Genomic DNA, 24,741 nt, shown 5'->3' on the forward strand with positions numbered 1-24,741 from the left:
ATTTTTGCATTTTTGTATGATTTAATTGGTATTTACCAAACAAAACGTTCACTTATTTAAAAGCTTTTAAAAGATACAATATTTTCTCAGCCCAAACCTGCATAGACATAATATAACTGGATCTAAATGTCCTCATAATGAAAGTACAACAAATATATGTGGCAAAACACTGAATAAGTAAGTATCAAACACACCTAATTTACTAATAACACAAATTAAATTTACTCTGAAACAATGGATATGCTCTTATTTATGTGTGGGAGGCGTGAATGTCATCAGGTCACGTTCACACACTGACTGTCTCACTCTCTCCATCTTCTCTGGGGTGAACAGCAACAGATTGTCCGACATCTAAAAATAAAGAGAGACAACCCTTGTGTCAGGGTAAAGAACACAAGTGAGATATGTTTAAAAGATTTTGACATAAGGGGTAAAACAAGGTTACCATGGATTATAAAAACCTGAAATATATCAGATCTAAAAATATTGTCAGAAATTATTTAAATATTTTAAGAAATTATTTATATTTTAGTGTATTTAGAGCAGTGGTTCTCAAAACGTATGACATTTTATAAAATACATTAATTTATCATGAATTCTGTGTAAAATATAAGGCTAATGTAAAAAGTAGTGCTGCTGTTTAGTAAACAAAACATTAAAGGGACACTCCACTTTTTTTGAAAATATGCTCATTTTCCAGCTTCCCTAGAGTTAAACATTTGATTCTTACCGTTTTGGAATCCACTCATCTGATTTCAGGGTTTGGTGCTAGCATCTTCAGCATAGCTTAGCACAATCCATTAAATCAGATTAGACCATTAGCATCATGCTAAAAAACAACCAAAGAGCTGTGACACTTTTCCTATTTAAAACTTGACTCCTCTGTAGTTAATCATGTACTAAGACCGACAGAAAATTTAAAGTTGCGATTTTCTAGGACGATATGTCTAGGAACTATACTCTCATTCTGGCGTAATAATCAAGGACTTTGCTGCTGCAACATGGCTGCAGCAGGCGCAGTGATACCACGCACCGCCCGAAAACAGCCCCCTGCTATTGAAAGTAACCAAGGGGACTATTTTCAGCAGTGCGCAATATCACTACGCCCGCCGCAGCCATGCCACGTCAGCAAAGTCATTTTAGTGCGATGCCAATGGTCTAATCAGATTCAATGGATTATGCTAAGCTATGATCTCCAGACCCGGAGACCAAATGGTAAGAATCAAATGTTTAACTCTAGGGGAGCTGGAAAATGAGCATATTTTTTTAAAAAGTGAAATGTCCCTTTAAATTATACAATGTTAAGTTTGTGAACTGTTTTTCCTCATAAATTTTCTTTTCAACTTGAAAGACTTTCAGAACCACTGATTTAGAGGACAGGCTATCTAGTACATAGTGAATAAATTAAACTGTCATAGAAATTCACTGGACAAAAACCATGGGAACCTTGTTAGATAGAGAGGAAAATAACGGTTCAAAACAGAAATAAAAAAAATCCACCTGAACATTCTGGGGTGCGAAAAGAATCCTTGGAAGTGCTGAGACAGGAGTGCAAGAGAGAATATGTGAGTGCCCATGTGCTCCCAAAAACCATTATCACATGTGAACATTTAATACATCATGATTTAGTGTGAGAGTTGTAAATTACCCGTATGCGTTTCCAAAATATCCAGAGTGCCCTCTTCTACCTGAGCCGCTGGGCTCTCCATCTCGGCATCCACTGCTCCGAGAGAGAATCTCTCTTCTGCAAGTGTCGGCACTGGAGAGATGCTGTATCTCACTGTTGGCTGCAAGTAACGCTCAAAGTCCAAATCAGCAACACACTTGGAGATATAAAAAAATTAAACAAAGCTTGCCATCACTCTATTAAATATGAATTCAATATATACAAAATTTGGATTTGGTAGGTAATCACCTCAGAATCCTGATTTCCAGTCATTTCAACATCTGTACTGGTTGGAGAGCTGTATAGAAAGAGCAAAGAGATTGAAAACCATCCACTAGCAAAATTCTGTTACAATGACATCACACAGCAAAGCTTACCCATCATTACTGAGATCTTTGCTTGGTGTGAAGGGGGCCAGGACTGGGGAGGCGGGGCCACAAATGCTGGCAACTTCAGCATCCACAACTACAGACCCCAAACAGGCATCTGCTTCAACTGGGATACGTGAACCCTCTTCAGAGATCATTTTCTCCTCTGTATTCTCTTGGGAGGATGGGCTACACACCATAGACTCTTCAATGCTTTCCCCAAGCTGAGGACATGGTTCTGAAGATGCAACAGGAAGCTCTGTTTCCGATTGGCTGGGTGAGTCATGTGATCGTTCTGCTGGACTTTTGACTGCTTCACTGCTGACATCTGGTCGGATGCGTGGGGTACAGGTAGGGCTTAAATCAAACCGAGGTTGGTTGTTGGAACAGTGCTCTGTATCTGGTGAAGTTTGGTTGTGTTCAGGGCTGATCTGTGGGGCTTTGGGTGACTGTGGCTGGGCAGAATGTTGAGGAGTGGAAATGGGTAATACATCGGGATGATGGTTTCGAGGTGTGGTAGCCACGCAAGGAAGAGGCGAGGCATGAGAAGCTGCAATGGATCTGCACTGCCTGCTTGGAGTAGTAAACTTGGAACACTGAGGTGAATTGACCGCACTGAATCTAGACGATCGTCTAACCACACCTGAAAATAAGAACGTTATCTATTAAAAAAAAAATTGTGGTGGAGGTGCAAAAAGTTCTGTAAATTAGACAATTTTTATAAATTTACTGCAAAGTATATGGGTAGATGACTTCCTGAACAAATCATCTTCTTACAAATGGCAAGGGTTAGTAAATATACTTCATTCATACCAGATGGCTTGACTGGGCTTTCCACCTGAAAGAAGCCTCCATGAAACACCACAGTCTGTACAGGTTTTGTGTTGACAGGGTCCAAGCTCGAGGTTTCCTGGTTGCTGTCGGAGGTCTCTGTGGCTTTCTGTTCTGCTGCCTGCTTGGCTTTCATTGCAGCCTTTATAGCAGCTAGTCGACCTTTAGCTGCGGCACTGGCACCTCCACCCGCTGTAGTCTTCCCTCCGGGAACAGGAGGCTTCTGAAGACACCACACAGAAATACTTATCAGCTGATCATAGATTACCAAGAGAGACATCTGACCCACATGTAGTTTGGACAGTCAGCCCCATCCCCAAAACCAGGGGCGTAGTTTTTAGGGGTGATAATAAACGAGCAATTACAACTTCCTACCCAATATTTTAATAATGAAAAAACGTACTGTTGACACTTCAGCCCCCTAAAGTTCAAACCAAATCTAAGCCCTTGCCCAAACTCCAGCTAGCCCTGCACAAAAACTCAATTTTTTAAAAAATTTAATTGTATATGTGCATTAACTTTGTGTGTGACAATGTATTTTAATGTTCTAAATTACAGTTCATCTTAAAAATGCAACACTACAAATGTATATTGCTGATAATCTTACTTTGATGACCACTCTTTTTCTGGGAGCAGGTTTGGCTTCCTCCTTCTCCTCCTTCCAGTCTCTTGCTTCTGCCTCTTTTAAGGCATTGAATTTCTTGTTAACATCTTCCACCTACAAAATAAAAATATTTAGAAAAATCCAAAAGATATATTAGCATTCATTTTTGCATTCAATCCACTTCACCTGAAAGTAAACCATGTCCCAGAATCCCTGCAAGTCAGTACAAGTGGTTATTTTCTCTCCACGGCCCAAGTCGCAGTCATCCACCAGCCCGCTGAACTGGCCGAAGCGCTCCTTCATAAGCAATCTGGCCTGACCCACAGCAGTACGCATCAGATCTCTGGCTGCAGGAGCATAGAGAAATACACTTTAGCGTATGGATGAGATCATTGGTTTGGTGAATTCATTGTTAGTTGGCGAACACTTACTCTCCTCTGGGATAGAAGTATCATCGAAACGTGACTGCCACAATTCAGATAGCACAGTCAAACGCTCCGTCTCACTGACCATCACTGCCCTATTTCATAAAAGAATACAGATTACAAAGAAAAACAAAGAACATTAGTTGAATAGTTATGGATGCAAAATGTGTGACTATATTTACATATACATATACATAATATACACACTGGGAATCAAAAGGGATGTAAAAACACATCATAACTCATGCTGTGTAAATATTCTGAATCGGGTGACAATGACAACAAAATTGCAGTTTGTTTGTGCTGCATTTCTGGGATTTCACAACATATGGACTAAAACAAGCAAATCTATGGGTATACATGGGTATCAGATGATGCCATTGTAAGCTACCCAATATCGGATGGGCACTGACATTTTGTATCAGTGCATCCATAATTATAACCTGTAGTACATAGTCTCAAGCAAAACACTTCATAAGGGGGCATGCACACCAAAACTTTTATGTCAGGGTATGTATTAGGGATGCACCGATAGGATTTTTTTGGGCCGATACCGATTTAAACAGACAACTTCTGGCCGATACCGATTGCTACTTCAAAAAAAGTTGGACGTCTTTCCCCCCACTAAAGTGCAGTCTGTTTCTTTTATTGTTCAAGACATTTCAGACAGCTCAACAAAGGTTTTCTGTCGGTGCTTAAGTATAGTGCACAACAGAAAAAAAGCCAGCTGCTGGCGGTTTTTTACGATGAAAGCAAGGGCTTAGCGGCTTTTCCGCTATTCCGTGCTGAGAGTAGGGTGGGAGACATGGGAAAAATATCATAGCATGATTGTTTTAGGGAAAATCAATACAATTTTATCACAGCTTTTTTTCCATGTTGGCTTTTTTCAAGACTATTTTGCCATTACTGAGCCTTAAAACAGCCATACTTATGCCCCCATTTAAAATGCAGTCCTAAAGTTCTACAAGGTAACGAAATATGTGCGTACAACAGTGCATGCACGAGAAAATATTTAGACAGGACACTCCACTACAAAAATTACACAAAGGAAATAGACAGCATTTGCACACACACTATCGTTTTCTCTTCTTTAATTTTTCACTTCTTCCAAGAACAGAAAGCTGTGGAGCATTTTCATCACCATAATGTTTGTTCCAAATTCATGTTCTTTGTTGTCTTAATGTTTGTTCTAAACTTAAGTATACCCGGCCCTTAACTCAGCTTCATGTAGCGCGCCCCTCAGTTTGTTGTGTTCTTGCACTATCGCGTACTTGATGTAGGCAAGATACAACGATATTTCAGAAAAGTGGATCGTGGAGACATTTTAATCGTTCGCGGTCAAATATTGTCATATCGCACAGCACACCCCTAGCCGAAAGTTGAAAAAAAATTCAACTTTGGGTGAAAAGCTCAGCTCATCAATGTCAGATCTTACACGGCCGGCCGTCCAATCACAGTGGACGAGGTACGGGATAAACATCACAAAAACAACAGGTACATCGTTCAACGAGTGATAAACAAAGCCAAAGTATCACAGCAACCAAAGCGCTCAGTTGAAGAAAGCTGGCAGTCGGCGTCCCCCTGCTTCTTTCAGCCATGTCTAAAAGCTTTGGTGTGCAAACCCCCTAAGACATCAGAATATATTCACAAACTAATATTAATTCTGTAGTGCCTGTACCTGCCTTTCCCTGTATCCCAAAGTCACAGCACCTGTTAACTTTTTTTTAACATCACCAAGAAGCATTGTTTCAACAATCTTAAAAACTTCTTTACTGTTCTAAAGTCACATCTTGTACGGTCTCAAGGTGAATAAATTATTAGCAAATTTTTTTGATACATTTGGTGAATTATTACTTCAATACAACAACAACACAAATATATACAAAATAATATACTGCCAAAACATGTGCCCAATACTGTAAAACCCCCCGAAACCGAGTCAATTTCATCCAAATTAGCCTGTCTTACCTGAAATAGGCAACATCATGTTGAGGCTCTACAGGGATTGATGGAGGTGACGGCACAGCAGAGGATGATGGCTGAGGGGTAGATGGGGCAGGAGGAGAGGAGGATACTGAGAGATGGTTGGAGTGGTGATCTGGAGGAGGGGTTAATAAAGAAGGTGGAGGGGAAGAGACAGTAGGAGCGGGGGGAACAACTTTTGGAGGAGAGGGGAAGGTGGTCTCTGTGCTAGGTTCAGACAAAAAGCTAAAAAAAAAAAGAGAAGGACAGTAGTATTAGTAAAGTATACTAATTCAAAAAGAAATAGATCAAACCCACGCTCAGGGATGTCAAAAAACAAAACAAACAAAAAACTACTATACTATAACATGATACTACCTTAAATACTTCAAGAATATTTTGGCTTTATTTGTTCCAGCGCTTAGCATGTCATATGAAAAACAGAAAACTTGAAGCAATGTTCCCTTCATTATTATTTATACCACGGGTCTGTTGAATGCTGTATTGGTTGAGAAATGTTACGTGGGTATGCATTATTTTTTGATAACCGCACACCTAACTTGTCAAATGTCTTAAAAATAGGCACCAGAGCAATATTTGTGGTAACCTTGGTATAAGAGGAATAATTGACTCCGGTCCTTTGAATTATTTGAAAATAATGCACACCCGTGGTGTAACGGCTCTCCGATTTGCGTCGTGCCGCATTACCATCTTGGGTGTGCATTATTTTCTTATAATTCAATGGCCCGTCGTCAATTATTCCCAAAAAAATAAAAAGTATGTCTAGTTTACATGGCAATTATTTTGTGTCTTTATTTATAATTTTAAAGTGTTTATGATCACCATAGCCACAAAATATAAAGCAGGCTGAACAACACAATGCTAAACACCCATAATAAAATAAAATAAAATAATCAACAGGACAATCAGTTATTTTTAGAAATGATCAAAAGGTACCTTGGTGAGAGGAAAGCAGTGGCTGAACGCGGAGAGAGAGGTTCAGGCTGAAAGGACCTCAGCCCATCGGGAGGCTGGAACACAAATCCCTGAGGGGCAAATGAGGAAGGAGCAGCTTTGGGTTTCTCGTCTTCTTTAGGGATGCCAGGCTCAACTGCGGTGTCCTTTTTCTCAGCAGGCTAAAATTATTCAAGTTCAAAATCTTATTTCACAATTGCAACCAATTCATGGAAAACTAACAAGAAGAAACAAAAACAGGTGCCTCACCTTATTTTCCGCATTTATTTTGGTGTCACCTGTGTAAAATAATGTGATTGTCTGATTAATGACACAAGTTTACACATCATACTTCAGCATTATATATACAAAATCAAAAAATGCCAGTAAAATAGAACAAATTAAATGTTATTACCTTGTGCAGCTTTATCTTTGCCTGAAGAGGGCGCTGAAGGACATTTAACGGCTGATCTTGTTTTGGGAGCTCTAGTATCTGCTGTATATCAAAAAGAGGTGATGTGAGGTCACACAAGAGGCAAATCTCTCTCTAACACCAAAAAGCCTAAGTTTTTTTTAAATGTTAATAAATAAAACTCACCAGCAACCAGATTAGTCACAGCTGCTGGTTTTGTTTTAGAAGCTGACCGTGTGGTTGGAGCTCTTACAGAAGGTTCAACTGTAAAGAAGGGACAACAATAAAACACCTCATATGGTCCACCCATATAGAAATGTTCATCTATTTAACAGCACATTTATAAACTCATTTTTATAGATCAATTTTACTGAAAGACACCTGTAGCTATTCTGCCTTTTGTAGAGGCCAGCGGTTTTGGGATGTTCTTTGTTGGCGCTCTGCTGGGTGGTGCCATCTCCACTGTATGAATACAACAGCAGTAAAGTTTACATCAGGGCAAACAGTTAAATCCGATCAATTTTTACTAATAATGATAATGTGATGACTACTTTATTTAAACATGCAGAACTAACCTTTCTTTGGAGCAGCTTGTCTTTCCACTGTTAGCTGTAACAAACATCACAAGTACAACATAAATGACAATTGAGGACTCCTTCAAAAATGAGATAACGATATCACAATGCTCTCGCTATGTATTATACGTTCACATAGCTATCAGTATATACATTTTAGCATTAAAGGAACACGCCCACATTTTGGGAATTTAGCTTATTCACCGTATCCCCCAGAGTTAGATAAGTCCATACATACCTCTCTCATCTCCGTGCGTGCTGTAACTCTGTCTGACGCAGCCCCCGCTAGCTTAGCTTAGCACAAAGACTGGAAGTGGGTGGCTTTAGCTAGCATACTGCTTCCAATAAGTGACAAAATAACGCGATCATTTTCCTATTTATGTGTTGTGATTTGTATAGTCAAACCGTGTACAAATAACAAGGTGATATGAGACACAGCGATCTTTTAACAGTATACATACTGAGAACTATATTCTCTGAAGACGAAGCACTGCCGCATGGGCGGAGTGATTTGCTCGCAGCACACGAGAAGCCACTGGTGAGGAGCAGAGAGTTCGGTCAGAATTGTGCAAATCACTCCGCCCATGCGGCAGTGCTTCGTCTTCAGAGAATATAGTTCCCAGTATGTATACTGTTAAAAGATCGCTGTGTCTCATATCACCTTGTTATTTGTACACGGTTTGACTATACAAATCACAACACATAAATAGGAAAATGATCGCGTTATTTTGTCACTTATTGGGAGCAGTATGCTAGCTAAAGCCACCCACTTCCAGTCTTTGTGCTAAGCTAAGCTAGCGGGGGCTGCGTCAGACAGAGTTACAGCACGCACGGAGATGAGAGAGGTATGTATGGACTTATCTAACTCTGGGGGATACGGTAAATAAGCTAAATTCCCAAAATGTGGGCGTGTTCCTTTAAGAAAAGACAGCTATATTAATGTGCCAGACAAAACCTATATCAAAAATGACCTGTATTGCAGTGTGTCACGTAGCTGTCCATGAAAATGATGTGCAAAGTAGTTAAAGGGACACAAGGCAAGTCTGAGTATTATTTCTCTACTAGCTCCCCCTAGTGTCTGGGAGTAAATGCTTTCTATATCTGAGACTTTAGGAGGCTGAAGGACACCGGGTCGGATACAGCGAACTTGCAAGTGGGGTATTCTTCCTACAGACGGTAGGGGCGGGCGAGAGAGTCTTCATTCGTCATGTAATGAGTCATTTAACCATATACAGACTTACGAAGATGATTTATTAACATAAAAATGCTGCCTTGTGTCTCTTTAAACCAAAAAGTGCACAATAAAAAAAAAGTTATTAGCTGTAAAGGCAAGTTTGTGTTGTTTTAGTGATGCACCGATGTATCGTCCGCCGATATTTATCGGCGATTTTTGATGAATTTAAAACCATCTGCATATCGGCAATAGCACAAGAAAGGCCGATAGCGATTGTTTATTAATTAACTGCATAAAGAAATCCATTTTATGTAAAAAATTAGTTAATGTTGTTAATAAAAGAAATGCTGAATAGCAAAAACCACCTTTGAAGGTTGTCATGCTGTCTTATTATATTTGTTTTAGCTTAATTTGTGCCTCTCTTAATATTTTGGTCAGTTGAATTTTAATTAGATCCAATCTATGTTCAGTAAAAATAATTTGATGCAGAAATAAACTAGCTAATAGACCAACTGTGTATAGTATTGTATACAAGTGTTTAATATCGGCATCTGCCAGAAGTTGTCTGTTTAAATCGGTATCGGCCCCAAAAAAATCCTATCAGTGCATCCCTAGTTGTTTTCATTACCAAATGATAAAGATGTGAAGAATCGGTGGTCAAAATTACTTTTTCAAGGCCGGATTTTCTAAACGTTTGGGCATAAAAGATGGTTCAGTACCCAGTTTATTTGGAACAACATGCGTCTCCTAACCACAACCTGGAAGTATGATTTTTACGCTATGCGTTTAAAGCGCACCCTCTGGACAGATGTCCATCCATCACAGCCTGGTTTTGTAATCAACATGGTGGCAGGCGGAATAAGGTGTATTGACTCTATTGAGCTACAGTAACACTTTAGTATAAACTTTAGTTTTAGAAATTTAAATGAAGAAACTTCACTGAAGGTACCTTTTGGTTTTGCATCATAGAACGTGTGACTCTTGTAGTCTGGTGTGGCTCTGGGATCTGAAATAATGGAAATCGAGAACATCTGATCAGAAGCACATCTCTGAATTACAGTTTGAGAATTAAAACAGACAAAAAAACACTAAACACTAAATATCCACCTCATTTTCACTCACCTTGCCTTTGACTGGTCTAGCAGAGTTCGAAGGCAGATAACCAAGTGGCTGCGGTTTATACAGGCTGACCTTAAAAACACCTTTCTTCTCTTTCTCCCTCTTTTCTTTCTCTTTCTGCAATGTCTTGTTCTCCTTGTAACGAGCGAGCATCTTCTTTCTCTCCTCGGCCGCAGCATTCACGTCTATTAAGAACGATTGCATCTTGTTAATAAAAAAATAAGGCCATGCCAAAACAAAGACAAAAAGAAAAGTATTAACCTTTAGCAGACTTGGTTTTGGATGCATTGTCTTGTGTAGCCATGATGCAGGATGCATCCATTGACAGCTCAATCTCAGGCAGCTGGTCGAGCTGTCTGCGCAGGTTCTGCATCTTCTCTCGGTTCTCTTTCTGAGACTGAGATCTGCGTCTGGACATCTTCAGTCTGATCATAGACACACTGCTGTCCCGCTTATACAGGTGAGCAAAACGAGAGTCCATCCTGCAAGAATAATCACATCATCAACATCATCTTAGATTACATCTGAAGATTATGCATTTATTTGGTAAAAGTAAGGTTAATATTTTTATATAAAATAAATAGTCGTTACACAGGAATATGCCTCTTTTACTTTTTATGATTGTCTTTAAAATGTGTTTACTGGTTAACAATAAAGTTTGTAACTTAATTGTGCTAACAACTCTTAATCAAATACTTTGTTTTATACTTAACATTAAACTTTAAACAAATAACGTTAGTAACATGTTTACAATTTGTATCACAATAACAAACCGGTTGTTGTTGTTGTTGTTAAGCGGTTAAATGATTAAAATACTGATATAGCCAATCTTCTACCCAAATGCTGGGGTTATCTGAAAATAATGTAAACTAGACATATAACAGTTAACGTTATATTACCTGACCAAACAAAGCGGCAGTGATCTCATATCAGTTGTACTCAAAGACAATGTATCGTTAGCGAATTAAACCCCGTTTACTAATCAAATACACAGATTAAAAGAGATCGTCTGGTTTTCTTACCTTAATATTCGTGGGCTTCCTGCAGTCACAAAACAATATATCCAAATATTAACTAATCTTGTCGAAACAACATTCAGTAAACTTAACGTTACCTCCCTAAAAGTCTTCTTCGGCGTGCAAGATGGCGGGCAGGTTTTGAAAAGTGAAGACGGCCTTTCTGATTGGCTGCTCGCTACGCGCAGAACACTCCGTTGATTGGTTAAATTTGGTTGACAACATGCGTCACTCGCTTGACGTCTATGTTTCTTCCGCTACCAATGCAATGCATCGTTTCAAACAACTCGAATTTAGGATATTTCCCACCTCAAAGCAGAAATAACGTACGGATTAAGTACCATTTCAAGTATTTAGTAACACTAAAATAGCAATGTTACAAATTATTTAATAACATCAAACATTAAAACTGTAGTAACATTAATTCCGGGTTGAGGTGGGAAATATCCTAAATCCGAGTTAACTGGAGCGTAGCATGATAATATAGATTTTGCATTTTATATTTATAAATGAACTTTATTTTGTTTATTTTTGTTTTTATTACTATATTGTCACGGATATTTGTTTATGTTTAATGTCTGCCTTTTTTGTAAATTTTCATATATATATATATATATAATATATATAATATATATATAATATATAATATATATATAATATATAATATAAATATATATAATATATATATAATATATAAAATATATATAATATATAAAATATATATAATATATAAAATATATATAATATATAAAATATATATAATATATAAAATATATATAATATAAATATATATATATATATATATAATATAAATATATATATATATATAATATAAATATATATATATATAATATAAATATATATATATATATAATATAAATATATATATATATATAATATAAATATAAATATATATATATATATATAATATAAATATATATATATATATAATATAAATATATATATATATATATAATATAAATATATATATATATATATAATATAAATATATATATATATAATATAAATATATATATATATATATATAATATAAATATATATATATATAATATAAATATATATATATAATATAAATATATATATATATAATATAAATATATATATATATATATAATATAAATATATATATATAATATAAATATATATATATAATATAAATATATATAATATAAATATATATATAATATAATATAAATATATATATAAATATAAATATATATACAATTTATGTAATGTAACATAGATTTTTTTGAAGCTACTTGATTTATGCTACTATATAAACAATCAGTTCTTTCCAGAATAAATAAATAAATACACCAAACCGGTTTATAGCCCAACATTTTGAATAAGTGTTTTCAGAAAGCTAAGCCTCTTGTTGAGGATAAAAGACAATGTAAATCCCACAGACCAGATGTTCATCAAATATAATCATTCATTCTGGCATACAACACTGCACAATAAAAGAAATGCATTATTCCCACGAGGTTATTAATCCCATCATGTAGTGTTTATTATTAATAACTAATTAATAATCATTTTAAAATGCAAAAGCCTTTATGACACTTTATTAAAAAAAAGTATGAACAATTATTAATTTATAGTAAGTGCCTCAGCATTATCATCAGTAAGAATAAAGTCATGTTGTCAACTGAAGTATAAGAACTTACATATTTCACTACATTTATGTTTATTTATAATTATTTATTTTATATATTTTTATTTTTTCTATTCTTCTCTGCTATTTTGTTTTTTCTCTATAATTTTCTAAAACATATTTTCTGTAAATCTCTATAGAGGCTTTATAGAAATCCAATTTAATGTGAAAAGGAAGCTTTGAAATCAGTTTACTTCTGTATATAAATCTGAATTAAGTGAATCCGTAAGATGAATAAAAACATAATTGAAACAATTCAGCATAAGCCTTCGAAACACAAAACCGGAGCATGACAGCAAAGAATTTCCAGAGTTCAGTCCAGTGTACTGCAGAGTACTGGAAGAAGGCCAGCAACTTATATTTAATGAAAATTTATTTAGTCACGGATGTTAACAAAGCATGATCGTAATAACACTTAAAATGAGAGACAAATATAGCTTGAAAGATTTCTATTCTGAAAGTCACCCTAAATGTTTTTGTGAGTAATAAAACAAATCTGAACAACCTTAATGCAAAAATGAAGATTAGAGATGATCATGACATTCAACATGACTATGTACATACAAACAAACAAACAAACACAAAAGTCATTCTCTCTCAGTAAAATTCAGATTTTACATTAATTACAAGAAAGCAACCACATTTTTATAGATTAAATAAAAATCTAAAAAATTGCATGATGTGAAAAATCATTTTTACAATGCAATTATTGCATTACACTGATGCCGTCAGTAAAACCTGAACAGTTGACAGTTTTAGTGTAGTGAAGTAGTCCATGCTCATCTCTCTTTTCAGTCCAAGAAGAAAATATTATTGAATTGCGTTGCACACAGCCTTTTTACTTCCTCTGCAACATAAACATAAAAGTGGTGAGAACTTTAAAAAACGTACCATGAAGATTTAAATACACTTTAACTTCTAAATAGAATCTAATTTAATAAGTCGTTAATACAAACAGCTGACTAGTGGACTTCAACACAATCTCACACCATTAGGTTGATGAATAAATATAGCTTACCATTCACTTCAATAAGGTTGGCATTCTTCTGATTTAAAATGACATACAGCTCCCTCTGATCAGACTTCTTGCCAACAACCCAGTAGTCTGTCATCGCTTTAACAATGATTTCCTCGTCCTCATCAACGCTACAAAACACACAAAGACTTGGGTTCAAATATCTAGTTTTTCTCTAAAAACTAACATTTTTTTATTATGCCAAGTTTCCCAAACCAATAATAGGACTGCTTACCGTGCAAAGTCGCAGTTAATATCTCCAAGGATTTTCATGAGGTCCGGGTGGACAGAGGTAAGGGACACGTTGGCTGTCTTACGCATGTGGATGGTGCTTTTTTCCGCCAAGTTCATGTGGTTAAAATAGATGAACTTAAACTGAGGCTCCTTCTCTGGCCTACCAAAACAATGTGAAAGAATTATTGAAGATGAGGTATTTACTCCCTGTGCAACAAAGCAGTTATGGTGTCCTTTAAATGTGAAAATTGCATGTAAGTTAATACAAGGGATTATACCACACAAAACAATACTGTGCATAATGCAGTGCTCAGGTAAGATCAGGACACACTGTTTAGATATGATTAATGGATAAGCTCTGGTAACAGCAACTGGAGGAGAGATGATACAGTGGACCTTCTCTCTTAGCATGGATGTGAGTGAAAGCCCTGCCTGAATTTCTGAATGGTTACATGGGTCACAAGATGACCCAGTCATTAAAGATTGATGCATGTATAAGATGCAACATGGAGTTGCATATACATACACATCAAGAGTTTCAAAGTGCTGTAAGCAATTTCACTACTATGTCACAGAAAAAGGTGTGAAATAACACTTGTGATTGTAAGATGTGCTGTAAAAAGCAAAAAAGAATATCTTAGCCAATGAGGAGTGCTTTTTGACTGTGTGCTCTTTAGTGGGCGGGGTATTAGAGAGAGGGCAAGAAAGGAGGGGAAGCATTGTCTGATTATTGTTAAAGGTATAAACCTAGGTAGGTAAATTGTTTACAAGACCTTCACTTTCTTCAGCAGTTGAAGTGTTAGATTACTACTGACCCTGATATTCTCCGGTTTACGTTGTACTGCTCACATATGTCCGAGGCCAGCAGGGTGAGTTGGGGACCAACAAGACTGTCTAGTTGCTCACAAAACTCACGACTTAAATCCACTCCAGCTAAAAAGAGCACAGAGAAAATCAAAGTTTGAGAGAAAAGGTTAATATCCAGGTGATCTCTTTAAAATGCTATGACAGTAATTGAAGAATTTAGATGCAAAACCCTCTAAGTGCATCTGACATGTTTTCTTCTTAATATGCTTTTATTATCAGGCTCATTTGTTTAGGTTCAGTAATTTCACTTCAGTGGCAATGATAAAGTTATTAGTCAGTAACGAAAATGCCTTTTTTCCACAAATGTCACTTATGTCATTTCATTGGTATTGTATTTAACAAATTTGACTGACTTTTGCTGCAAAACCCTCTAAGTGCATGCATTGGCGAAAAACCTCCACTTCTTTGGACAAGAAATTTTGTAAACTGTTTGCAAAATCACTAAAGATACTTTGCAAATAATAAAAGTCAGAATGTAAAAATAAGAAAACTGAACTCCTTGCACTTAGAGGACTTTGCTGAAAAATTGATGTAGCGTTTAGCAGATTTCCCCAACAAAGCAGTATTTCTGAATGGTCTAATGCGGGATTAAGCTGATTTTAAGTGAAGGTATTTGACGAATTTATAATATAATGTGCCGAGAGCATTCAGTCAATATCATTATCTCATTTTTGATGGAGGTGGTGTTTAGCAACTTTTGCATCTGAACTTCTCATTTTCTTGTATTAAGTAATCTTATAATACAATACTTTACAATACAGACAATCAATAGTTAAAAAAAAAAAAAATAATAATAATCATAATAAATATATATATATATATATATATATATATATATATATATATATATATATATATATATATATATATATATATATATATATATATATATATATATATATATATATATATATATATATAAATAAAAGATGAGATACTTACCATTTACCATGAAGCATACAGCTGCGCTCATTGCCTGTGTAAACAAAGAGATTTACGTAAAATGTAATTAAAGCCCAAAGTTACACATTTTATTAAGCAGGACATATCCACACCATCAAATTTCCCATGATTTTGATTGAATAAACAGATGTCAGTGCCATGAACAAAGGTATTGAATTTACAACACAGGTAGTAAGTTACAAAACCATATCAAATCCATATAATTATAAAAAAAAATCTGTATACATACATGACGGTGACGGCTTTCTCACCTTGTAAACAATCAGATGTAGCTCCTCGTAACTGTCCTCTGTGTTAACAAATATCCTGGGAAATCTAAATTTTGCCTCTGGGTCTTTAAGATTTGCTGGTCCTGTTAAAAATCTGTTTCAGTAACATAAATGGACAATTAATACCAATGATCATAAGTAATGCTGAACACAATATCAGGAGCATAACATTAAAAGAAATGCATTTGTGGTATTAGCTGAAACAAATCAAATCCTATTTGGTTCTTTAAAAGTGCAGTGTGTAAATTTTAGCGGCATCTAGTGGTGAGGTTGCGAATTGCAACCAACGGCTCAGTCCTATGCTCACCCCTCGCTTTTGAAACACATAGAGAAGCTACGGTAGCCACCACCAGAACAAACACGTCATCGTCGGAGACAACTTAGTAAAAAAAGTTTGTCCGTTAAGGGCTTCTGTAAAAACATGGCGGCACAAAATGGCAGCTTCCATGTAAGGGGACCCTCGGTGTATGTAGATAAAAACATCTCATTCTAAGGTAATAAACGCATAACGGTTCATTATGAAAGGTCTTTATACACCCCTGATAATATAGTTTTATGTATTATTTTGCATTTCTGTGAAGGGATCCTTCTAAAAATTACACACTGCACCTTTAACTCTGCTGACTTCCTTATGTAGCTGCTTTAAAAAATGCAAACACTGAATGCATAAAACTACCTATAATGGCACATAAAAACTAAATGAATCAATGCACGCTGCTTTATATTGGTCATATGGGTGATTCTCACGAAACCATTGAAACACCACGGCTGATTTTATGATTTTAGCTTTAAAATGTGTAATATAGTAACATTAAAAAGCATCAGAATTAGCACAATACTGTGTTCTACCTTGCACAATGTGTGATTTCAACATAAGAACTTATAATTGGAAATTTTATCTCATTTTCTGCTGAAATTCTCATTACCGCAATGTGTCCGGCTGTGTTTGAACATGCGTTATGTTGTAATTTAATCAAATTAACACAAAAATATTAAGAAAAAAAATAAATGGATGTTTTGCTAGACTACTTTAGATGACAGGAAAAATATTTACTGAATATTCATGTATAATAATAATGAAGAAAAATTAGGAAAATGATGCGTCCATGCCTGATGTTCTCATCCTCCGCAACACTTTTTGAGAACAGTTTAAGCACACATACAGAATTTTAATAAAGTTTGATTTTGAGTGACCAAGCACATGGACCAGTTACTTCAAGATGGCTACCAGGTAAGATCATTTTTTACAGTTAATTTGAAATATTGTCTTCTCAGAATGCTTATACGACATTTTGATTATCATTACCGCAACAGATGCTTATTAAATGTTAATTTAATTAATAGAAGCATAATACTTTGATTTTAAATGCATGTGCAGAATCTCCAAATTATGTTCTTTCAGGTTTGTCATGTCATTTTGAAAATATGTCAGTGTTGATGTTTTCTGACTGTTGTGGTAATGAGATTTTTTAGGACTCATTTTTTAAATTATGTTACAAAATGTTAAATGATAAGTAAAAGTTTTTAAATTAATGTTCCCATTTACTCCAGACTTTGTTTTTCAATGTCTGGTGGGAAAAAAAGTAAAACATTTTCATGCTTGACATTTTTAAAACCAAGTTTTCGTGAGAATCACCCATATAGTGACTCTCAGACCAAGTGGGCGATTCATGGCCAGAAAAAGCTGCAATGTGGACCAGACTATGTGTCATTGGTCACAAGTCTGGATACTTAAAGAGGTAACTTATAGGGGTCATAGCTGCTCCACTTGTAGTAAAGCCCCTGTCAACATCATTGGTTAGACTCCCAAAGAATGCATAAGCTTGATAAAAATCTGTGTCTCTACCAAACTAATATGCTCCCTCTACCCACATTACACATTTATACCAACAAATCAACTCAAAGCCAATTATTTATCAGCCTCTCTTGACAGATTCTCATGTTACTGTAAATCATATTACTTATTTGCAAATACAACTCCATTGTCTAGACCAAGTGGTTGGGCTTATCCACAACTTGAATAATCACATGGCCAGTTGTTAAGTCTGCTGGGCTCTTCTCTCTGCCACCGAAGCAATTAAATTACCCTTGTGCAATCTGATACATGCCAGTGGTGGTTGATCTGTGTTGTCTTAGCGCTGTGGTTGACTGCTTGTGTTCCCAATGTCTCAAGCTAAAGTTTGAAGCAGGAAACATTTGGATACTTGCCTACCATAGTGCAACAGATTCCCAGCCACCTCTGGCCTTAAAGGAGAGTCTCTTCCGGCAAGCTGTCAAATGTTTGCACACACAAAAAACATTTAACAACACAAATGCCCTGTTATAGAGATGGCAGATGATTTTGAAACATTGTAAAAATCATACATTATTTCAATCTATTCCTATACATTATATTTATTTTAAGTCTTTGTGTTACCCACTCGGTGGAAGTCACTAATCTTTTTAAGATGGTTTTAAAACAATATATAACAAATAAAATACTTTTTTTTTTTAAAAATGACCTATCTATCAGAGCTTTAAGTGTTTTATATGTGTCCTTCTAAGGCTATTTTATTATCTCTGATCAAAAGGGCATTGTAGATGCTACTTAACAATAAACCCGCTCACCTCAGGTTCAGCATGTCGAGGGAACAATGAGGTTGTCAGGTATTTGTACAGAATGCGCATGTCCTCCTGCTCTAGACCACTCCTGCAAAATACACAACAAAAGACGATCACTTACAAACTGATCTGATAAACGGCTTTAATTCAATGTGTGTTTATATATTTACCATGTAAGAGCTGTCAAATTTTTGGACACACTTAAAAATTCCACATTTTAAAATTAATACAAAATAATACAAGTGAAAGTATAGGAATTAAACAGTAACCAAACAAGGTTAAATCCAAACTTTCAAAGCTTTATTTATAGCTATGCACAATTTGGCCAATTTACTGCATCATGGGATGCTTTTAAACCGCACTGAATGAGTTCCTGTGTATGCTGGGCACTTGTTGGCTGGTTTTCAATGCGTGTACACTCCAACTATAATTAAATTTAAAATAACTTAGTTTTGTATAGAAAGGCTTATGCAAAACACAATGGGGAATAGTCAGCATATGCTATGTAAAAAGACACAGAAAATGCAACAAACAAACACAGACACTTTTAGGGAAGTGTTTTGTACAAAAAAAAACAAAGTAAAAGTCATGATGTAAGCTTCACAAAGAGGATTAAAAGGCATATTTTAATTCTATCTGGATCACTTTGCCAGACATTTTGTGATTAAGAAGCTTTGATAGTGCTGCTTTATTGACTCCCTGCAGTCCTGATTTATGTCCTCAACACCATTTTAAAGGCAGAGTGCACAATGTTTGAAAAACGCTTCGGAAAAGGGAGTTTGGCCGACTACCAAAACACACTTGTAGTCAATCAGCAGTAAGGGGTGTGTCTACTAACCCTTGATAGGGTTGCGTATGTGTGGGGCGGGTCTATCAAAAGAAGGTCCAGATTCTATTGGGGTAGGGGTGTGTTTAGGTGATTTCAAATGTCAACATTGGCTTTCAAACATTGTGCACTCCGCCTTACACGTTCAATCGTCTCATTCACTCGAAAAAAAGACTGTTTATAAAAATCATTAACTTATTCAAATGTATTAATTTATTAACTCTTTCCCCACCATTGACGAGTAAACGCTTCCCTGCCAATGACGAGTATTTCCAGCTTTCCGCAATACCGCTATTATCCACCAGGTGACTGCAACTTATAAAACCCGGAAGTATTGGCCTAGGGCAGGGATGGGCAACTTCGGTCCTGGAGGGCCGGTGTCCTGCAGAGCTTAGCTCCAACTTGCCTCAGCACACCTGTCTAAAAGTTTCTAGTATGCCTAGTAAGACCTTAATTGGCTGCTTCAGGTGTGTTTAATTATGGTTGGAGCTAAACTCTGCAGGACCACGGCCCTCCAGGACCGAAGTGATAAAAAGAAAACAAATGAAGGTAGAATAAAAAAAAAATTAAGCAGAGGGTCTGTTCTTTAATTTGGTATATTGTATGTTTACATATTTTAAAAAGATTTTTTTCTGAAAGGCATTAAACTTTTGTGAAAATCATGAAAAATGCTGGCGCTGGCTGGCAACTTTTTAAAAACCGCTGGCGAGGAAAGAGTTAAAGGGGGGTCTAATGGTATTTCATGCATACTTACTAACACAGTTAAAGAGTGGGATTCCTCATGCTAAACATGGACAAAGTACCATGTTAAAGAACCTTTGGGTGAACCTTTTTTGGGTGAACTATTTTTTTAAGTGATGTGAGAGGTGTATAGATTGACATTCACCAGATCAGCTGGTCGTTGTAGAGGAATGCTGTGTATTTGACCAGACTCAGGCTCTCCTCTACTCTATTAACAAAAGACTGGATCTTCAGGTAGGTCATCTTATCCAAGGGGAAAAAGCTGATTCCTCCAAACACATCCAGCAGGTCACATGACTGAAGGTGAAGCGTCTGCAGGTACTAAGACAGAAATGAAATCTTATACGTTACTCATATTTTGCACAGCAACCAACCATATGTACAATTAAGAGCTAGGTGTAATAAGAAATACACTGGAAATACTTTATCCAGAGTCTAATTACTTTGTATAAAATTAATAAACTGGCATAAGTCTAAAGAAAGATCCAGAAGTAACTGTACAACACCACTATGACCGCAAACATGGATGAAATTACCAAGGCTTCCCTGATGAAGCTGATGTAATGTAATTTGACAACTGGATGTGCGGATATGCAGCACTGGTGTGGCTTTGCACAGCAGACAGTGACATTTAACCTAAGCACTTTCACTTAGAGCTCCAGGACTCCGCTTAGGTTAGGGAGGGGGTGACACCAAGGGTTTCCCTTGACCAAAGCAGAATTATTTATACAGGTGCATAAGCACGATGCCCTCAACGAAATTTAAAACCAATTAACCAATAAGACAAACTTGGAGAAATGAGATTGCTGGACATCTCCGGCAGCAGAAGATGCAATACCGGGGGAACAATACTTCATTTACCCTGTAAAAGAACTTTTCAAGTTTTTGGGTAAGCAGTTCCACTCCACCAGCTTCAAATGCTCTGCTGAATGTGCCATTGAAGAGCTAGAAACCAACAACAACAAAACTGTAATTAGATTTTTTTTTGTATTTATTGTATTTATGTATATTTGCTATAAGATTGTTGCAAACACAGTTTACCTTGTACATGCTGTAGCACTGCTGTAATACAGAACCATAAACTGAATCCTAAAATACAAAAAGGGGAAATATATTTTTATGTTAAATCATTTTGAATGCTGACTAATAGGCCAGACAATACTTACAATAATTTCTTCTTCTTGGTACTCTACAGTCGGTGGTTTGCCATCTTTGCTGGGTTTTTCCACCATTGGATTCCGAACAACCTTGATAGAAAAACCCAAAGGTGCTTAATGCACAGTTCAAATACACGTAAGTCTCAGACTAGATTACTTTAAAGGGGACATTTCACAAGACTTTATTAAGGTGTCCCCAGAGTACATATGTGAAGAATTAATTTTAACATTTTCAAATTGCCACTTTGTTGGTGTGAGCAAAAATGTGCTGTTTTTGGGTGTGTACTATTTAAATGCAAATGAGCTGATGAAATGCAAACACTGATTGGCATGATGGTGATTTGTTGAAATTGAAACTCAATTGTGCTGTTAATTATTTTGCTCTGTCTGCACTAAATGGCAGTGCAGCACTTGGATAGTGCAGATAAAGGGGCAGTAGTATTATAATAATAAAAATCCCCTTTTGACATCACAAGGGGAGACACATTTCAATGACCTTTGTTTTCCACATGCTTGCAGAGAATGGTTTACCAAAACAAAGTTACTGGGTTGATCTTTTTCACATTTTCTAGGTTGATAGAAGCACTGGGGACCCAATTATAGCACTAAGGCAGATCTTCATGATATGTCCCCTTTAATTTTATGCCATCTTTCATTTGACTTTAAAAATTCAAACATAGTGTTGAAAGAAATCATTGATGCATCAATGTACCATGACCATCCAAAAATTTTCCTCCGGCTCAAGGAAAAACTGTCTATTCTTCTGAGTGTGGAGGGATTTAGCTGGTTTGGTTGAACAGAAGGTTCTAGTAAAAAAGGCACCAGATGTAACAATAACACTATCAGTCAACAAAACAACGTTATTCCTAACAATAAAACTTTTCATATTAGTAAAATGCAAACCTAGTAAACTGAACAATGGCCTCACAGAGTCCAACATTGCGTATTTTTTCATTCTTCTCGATTTCAATGGGGTGGTAAAACAAGATTTTCTTTTCCTCCTACAGAGAAAAACAACAAATGAATAAATGTTTGCTAAACATATAATAACCCAAATAATATGACTTCTACTAGCATTTGTCTGTTTTACAGGTTATAGGATGGCCCAGGTGGAATCTGATTTAACCTCTCAATTTTCTGCACTAAATTTAAAGGGTTAACATTCTGATTTATCCGGAACTAATTCAAGCATGGAAAAATCTGTTACATGAGTATTTTTGGTGACTATAACCAAACATATAATCAAATAAACAAAATTATTCAGAACAGCTAACATAAGACCACTCTCAGGTTAATATACAAGTAAATAGAACTTACCTCCCCCTCACGTGGTCCAAATTTAGGGTTATAGATGAAAAAACTTAGCAAAGAAGGCGTGTACTGTTTCTCTTGTGTTCCAGAGGCCATTCTTGGGCTATGGATATAAAAAATATAGGGGTATAAAAGTACAATTAACCATGTCTGAATGAAACAATTCATAATACGACTCAAATGACAAAAGCATACATTTCAATACCTGATCATAAGCATTAGTGTGCTCTGTGTCTACAGTTTCCTATTTTCGTATTTTGTATGCCATGCATGCCTTTGACCTGTAGACAAAATAATTGTAAACATTTTTGCAGTGAACATACAGTGATTTTCACATGCAACGTGTACCCTCTACGAGTAAAGGTTTTGCAAACGATGTAAGTATTATAATATTGAATGATGTGTGCATGATGTGGAGGCTGTCATAGAAAAGTAAATATAAAGTTACATAGCCATGCAAACGTCTGAACGTAGACCTTTCAAAGTGCTCACAGACTAAAATACAAGTCATTAAATTTGAAAAGACATTGCTGCCAAACAATTTCATTTCTCTGTCTGTACATTAGTGAACAACGGAAAACGCGGCATTATGTAAATGACTGATGCGGCATCTACATGAATTATTTGATAAAAAACAAATGAAGAGAAAACCCGATCTAAACGACACACTTGTTATAAGTATACAAATTTGCTTACTACACACAAGATAGCTTGTTGTTAGCTGTAGCAATAATCCGCTTTTAAAAACGAGAACTGTCACACCACTAAGAGCTTGTCAACTGCTGCTTACCTGTTACAACATGTCAACAAAAACAAACGGCATCATTTGTTATCTCGTTAAGAAAACAGAGTTGAGACTAATGAAAGTGATCTACTTCCTGCTCTTGACAGTAGCCAGTGTGTTACAGTTGAAACGCTCCGGTAGATTACGTCTACTGTGGAAACACAATTCCGTGTCACGACTCTTCTGATAGGCTTGCAAACAATGTCTTGTTATGTGTGTAGATTTGTTTTGTTGATTAAATTATGTATACATTTGTAATTTATTGTTGGAGTAATTGTGATTGTTGGGGGACTGTTTTTTTTTTTTTACTGATTTTACTTCTTTCAGAAGTACAACTGTACAAAATACACACACAGCAGTACAAAACTCTGTGACACACTGACTGATGTGGTGAAACTGAGTAATCCTCGTATTGTGTTCTGGAACTTTAAAACGGACATTTTTCAAGACTTTTTAAAGAGGTCAAATAAATATTTGTCCCCAGAGTACGTATGTGAAGTTTTAGCTCAAAATAACATATAAACAATTCATTAGCTATAGCATCTTAAATTTGCCACTGTGTAGGTGTGAGCAAAAAAATTTTTTTGTGTGTGTGTGTCCTGTTAAATGCAAATTAGTTGATCTCTGCACTAAATGGCAGTGCCGTGGTTGGATAGTGCAGATAAGGGGTGGTGTTATCCCCTTCTGACATCACAAGAGGAGCCAAATTTCAATGACCTATTTTTTCACATGCTTGCAGAGAATGGTTTACCAAAACTAAGTTACTGGGTTGATATTTTTCACATTTTCTAGGTTGATAGAAGCACAGGGGACCCAATTATAGCACTTAAACATGGAAAAAGACCGATTTTCATGATATGTCCCCTTCAAATAATTTGGCCTAGAAACAATTTCCGTTGATTTATTAACTTCACTCTTACATTCTAAAAATGGCAGGGTAATTTTTGACCCATGGGTAAATATTGGACAGAACACATGCTGGGCTAAAAATTATTCAATGTTGGGTTGTTGTTATGCAACCATGTGGTATAATAACCCATTTGGGTTAAAACAACCCAGCATTGGGTTAATTTTAATCCAGCGGTGTGTTCTGTCTAATTTTTAACCATTATGGGTCAAAAATAACCCAAGACATTTTTAGAGTGTAAAGAATGCTGGGTTCATTTAACCCCTATTTGGATAAAATATGGAA

At 35.9% G+C, this 24,741-nt stretch overlaps 2 protein-coding genes across 9 annotated transcripts; both read right to left on the reverse strand.

Annotated features, from left to right (window-relative positions):
• Position 1: 1 nt before the first annotated feature.
• Positions 2-11,322, reverse strand: dlgap5 (discs, large (Drosophila) homolog-associated protein 5). 7 transcript variants are annotated; one of them, XM_055177118.2, is made up of 20 exons: positions 11,205-11,322; positions 10,352-10,572; positions 10,094-10,275; positions 9,921-9,977; positions 7,798-7,831; positions 7,604-7,684; positions 7,409-7,486; positions 7,226-7,306; positions 7,081-7,109; positions 6,814-6,992; positions 5,863-6,102; positions 3,901-3,989; positions 3,656-3,816; positions 3,473-3,583; positions 2,848-3,088; positions 2,044-2,677; positions 1,916-1,964; positions 1,649-1,823; positions 1,501-1,538; positions 2-351 (listed from the first exon to the last, which is right to left on the reverse strand). In XM_055177118.2, the coding sequence occupies exons 2-20, from the start codon at positions 10,569-10,571 to the stop codon at positions 247-249; spliced, it is 2,784 nt and encodes a 927-aa protein (XP_055033093.2). In that variant the 5' UTR covers position 10,572; positions 11,205-11,322; the 3' UTR covers positions 2-246. The 7 variants fall into 7 exon arrangements, with proteins under 7 accessions (XP_055033093.2, XP_055033088.2, XP_073722908.1 ...); XM_055177113.2 differs by having other exon boundaries at positions 11,113-11,271; XM_073866807.1 differs by lacking the exon at positions 11,205-11,322 and adding an exon at positions 10,990-11,033.
• Positions 11,323-13,136: 1,814 nt separating this feature from the next.
• ccz1 (CCZ1 homolog, vacuolar protein trafficking and biogenesis associated) lies at positions 13,137-23,713 on the reverse strand. Of its 2 annotated transcripts, none has more exons than XM_055176571.2 (17): positions 23,556-23,713; positions 22,971-23,046; positions 22,772-22,868; positions 22,358-22,455; positions 22,167-22,260; positions 21,464-21,544; positions 21,339-21,386; positions 21,159-21,242; positions 20,443-20,618; positions 18,737-18,818; positions 18,338-18,399; positions 16,112-16,223; positions 15,840-15,873; positions 14,846-14,963; positions 14,032-14,190; positions 13,800-13,927; positions 13,137-13,628 (listed from the first exon to the last, which is right to left on the reverse strand). In XM_055176571.2, the coding sequence occupies exons 2-17, from the start codon at positions 22,982-22,984 to the stop codon at positions 13,573-13,575; spliced, it is 1,443 nt and encodes a 480-aa protein (XP_055032546.2). In that variant the 5' UTR covers positions 22,985-23,046; positions 23,556-23,713; the 3' UTR covers positions 13,137-13,572. The 2 variants fall into 2 exon arrangements, with proteins under 2 accessions (XP_055032546.2, XP_055032547.2); XM_055176572.2 differs by lacking the exon at positions 23,556-23,713 and adding an exon at positions 23,462-23,485.
• Positions 23,714-24,741: the final 1,028 nt, after the last annotated feature.

This window comes from Misgurnus anguillicaudatus, chromosome 4, assembly GCF_027580225.2.
Source record: "Misgurnus anguillicaudatus chromosome 4, ASM2758022v2, whole genome shotgun sequence".
Taxonomy (NCBI): domain Eukaryota; kingdom Metazoa; phylum Chordata; class Actinopteri; order Cypriniformes; family Cobitidae; genus Misgurnus; species Misgurnus anguillicaudatus.

What these genes read in the sequence shown, in the direction of transcription:
- dlgap5 (XM_073866807.1), bottom strand. Translation starts at nt 11,018, where the DNA reads ATGAGATCACTGCCGCTTTGTTTGGTCAG. An exon ending in CTATGATGCAAAACCAAAAG is followed by an intron (nt 7,832 to 9,920) that starts GTACCTTCAGTG and finishes TGTTTGTTACAG; the next exon opens with CTAACAGTGGAAAGACAAGC. An exon ending in AAAGATCTCAGTAATGATGG is followed by an intron (nt 1,965 to 2,043) that starts GTAAGCTTTGCT and finishes CTTTCTATACAG; the next exon opens with CTCTCCAACCAGTACAGATG.
- ccz1 (XM_055176571.2), bottom strand. An exon ending in TTGGACCACGTGAGGGGGAG is followed by an intron (nt 22,456 to 22,771) that starts GTAAGTTCTATT and finishes TTTTCTCTGTAG; the next exon opens with GAGGAAAAGAAAATCTTGTT. An exon ending in CTCGACATGCTGAACCTGAG is followed by an intron (nt 18,400 to 18,736) that starts GTGAGCGGGTTT and finishes AACATTTGACAG; the next exon opens with CTTGCCGGAAGAGACTCTCC.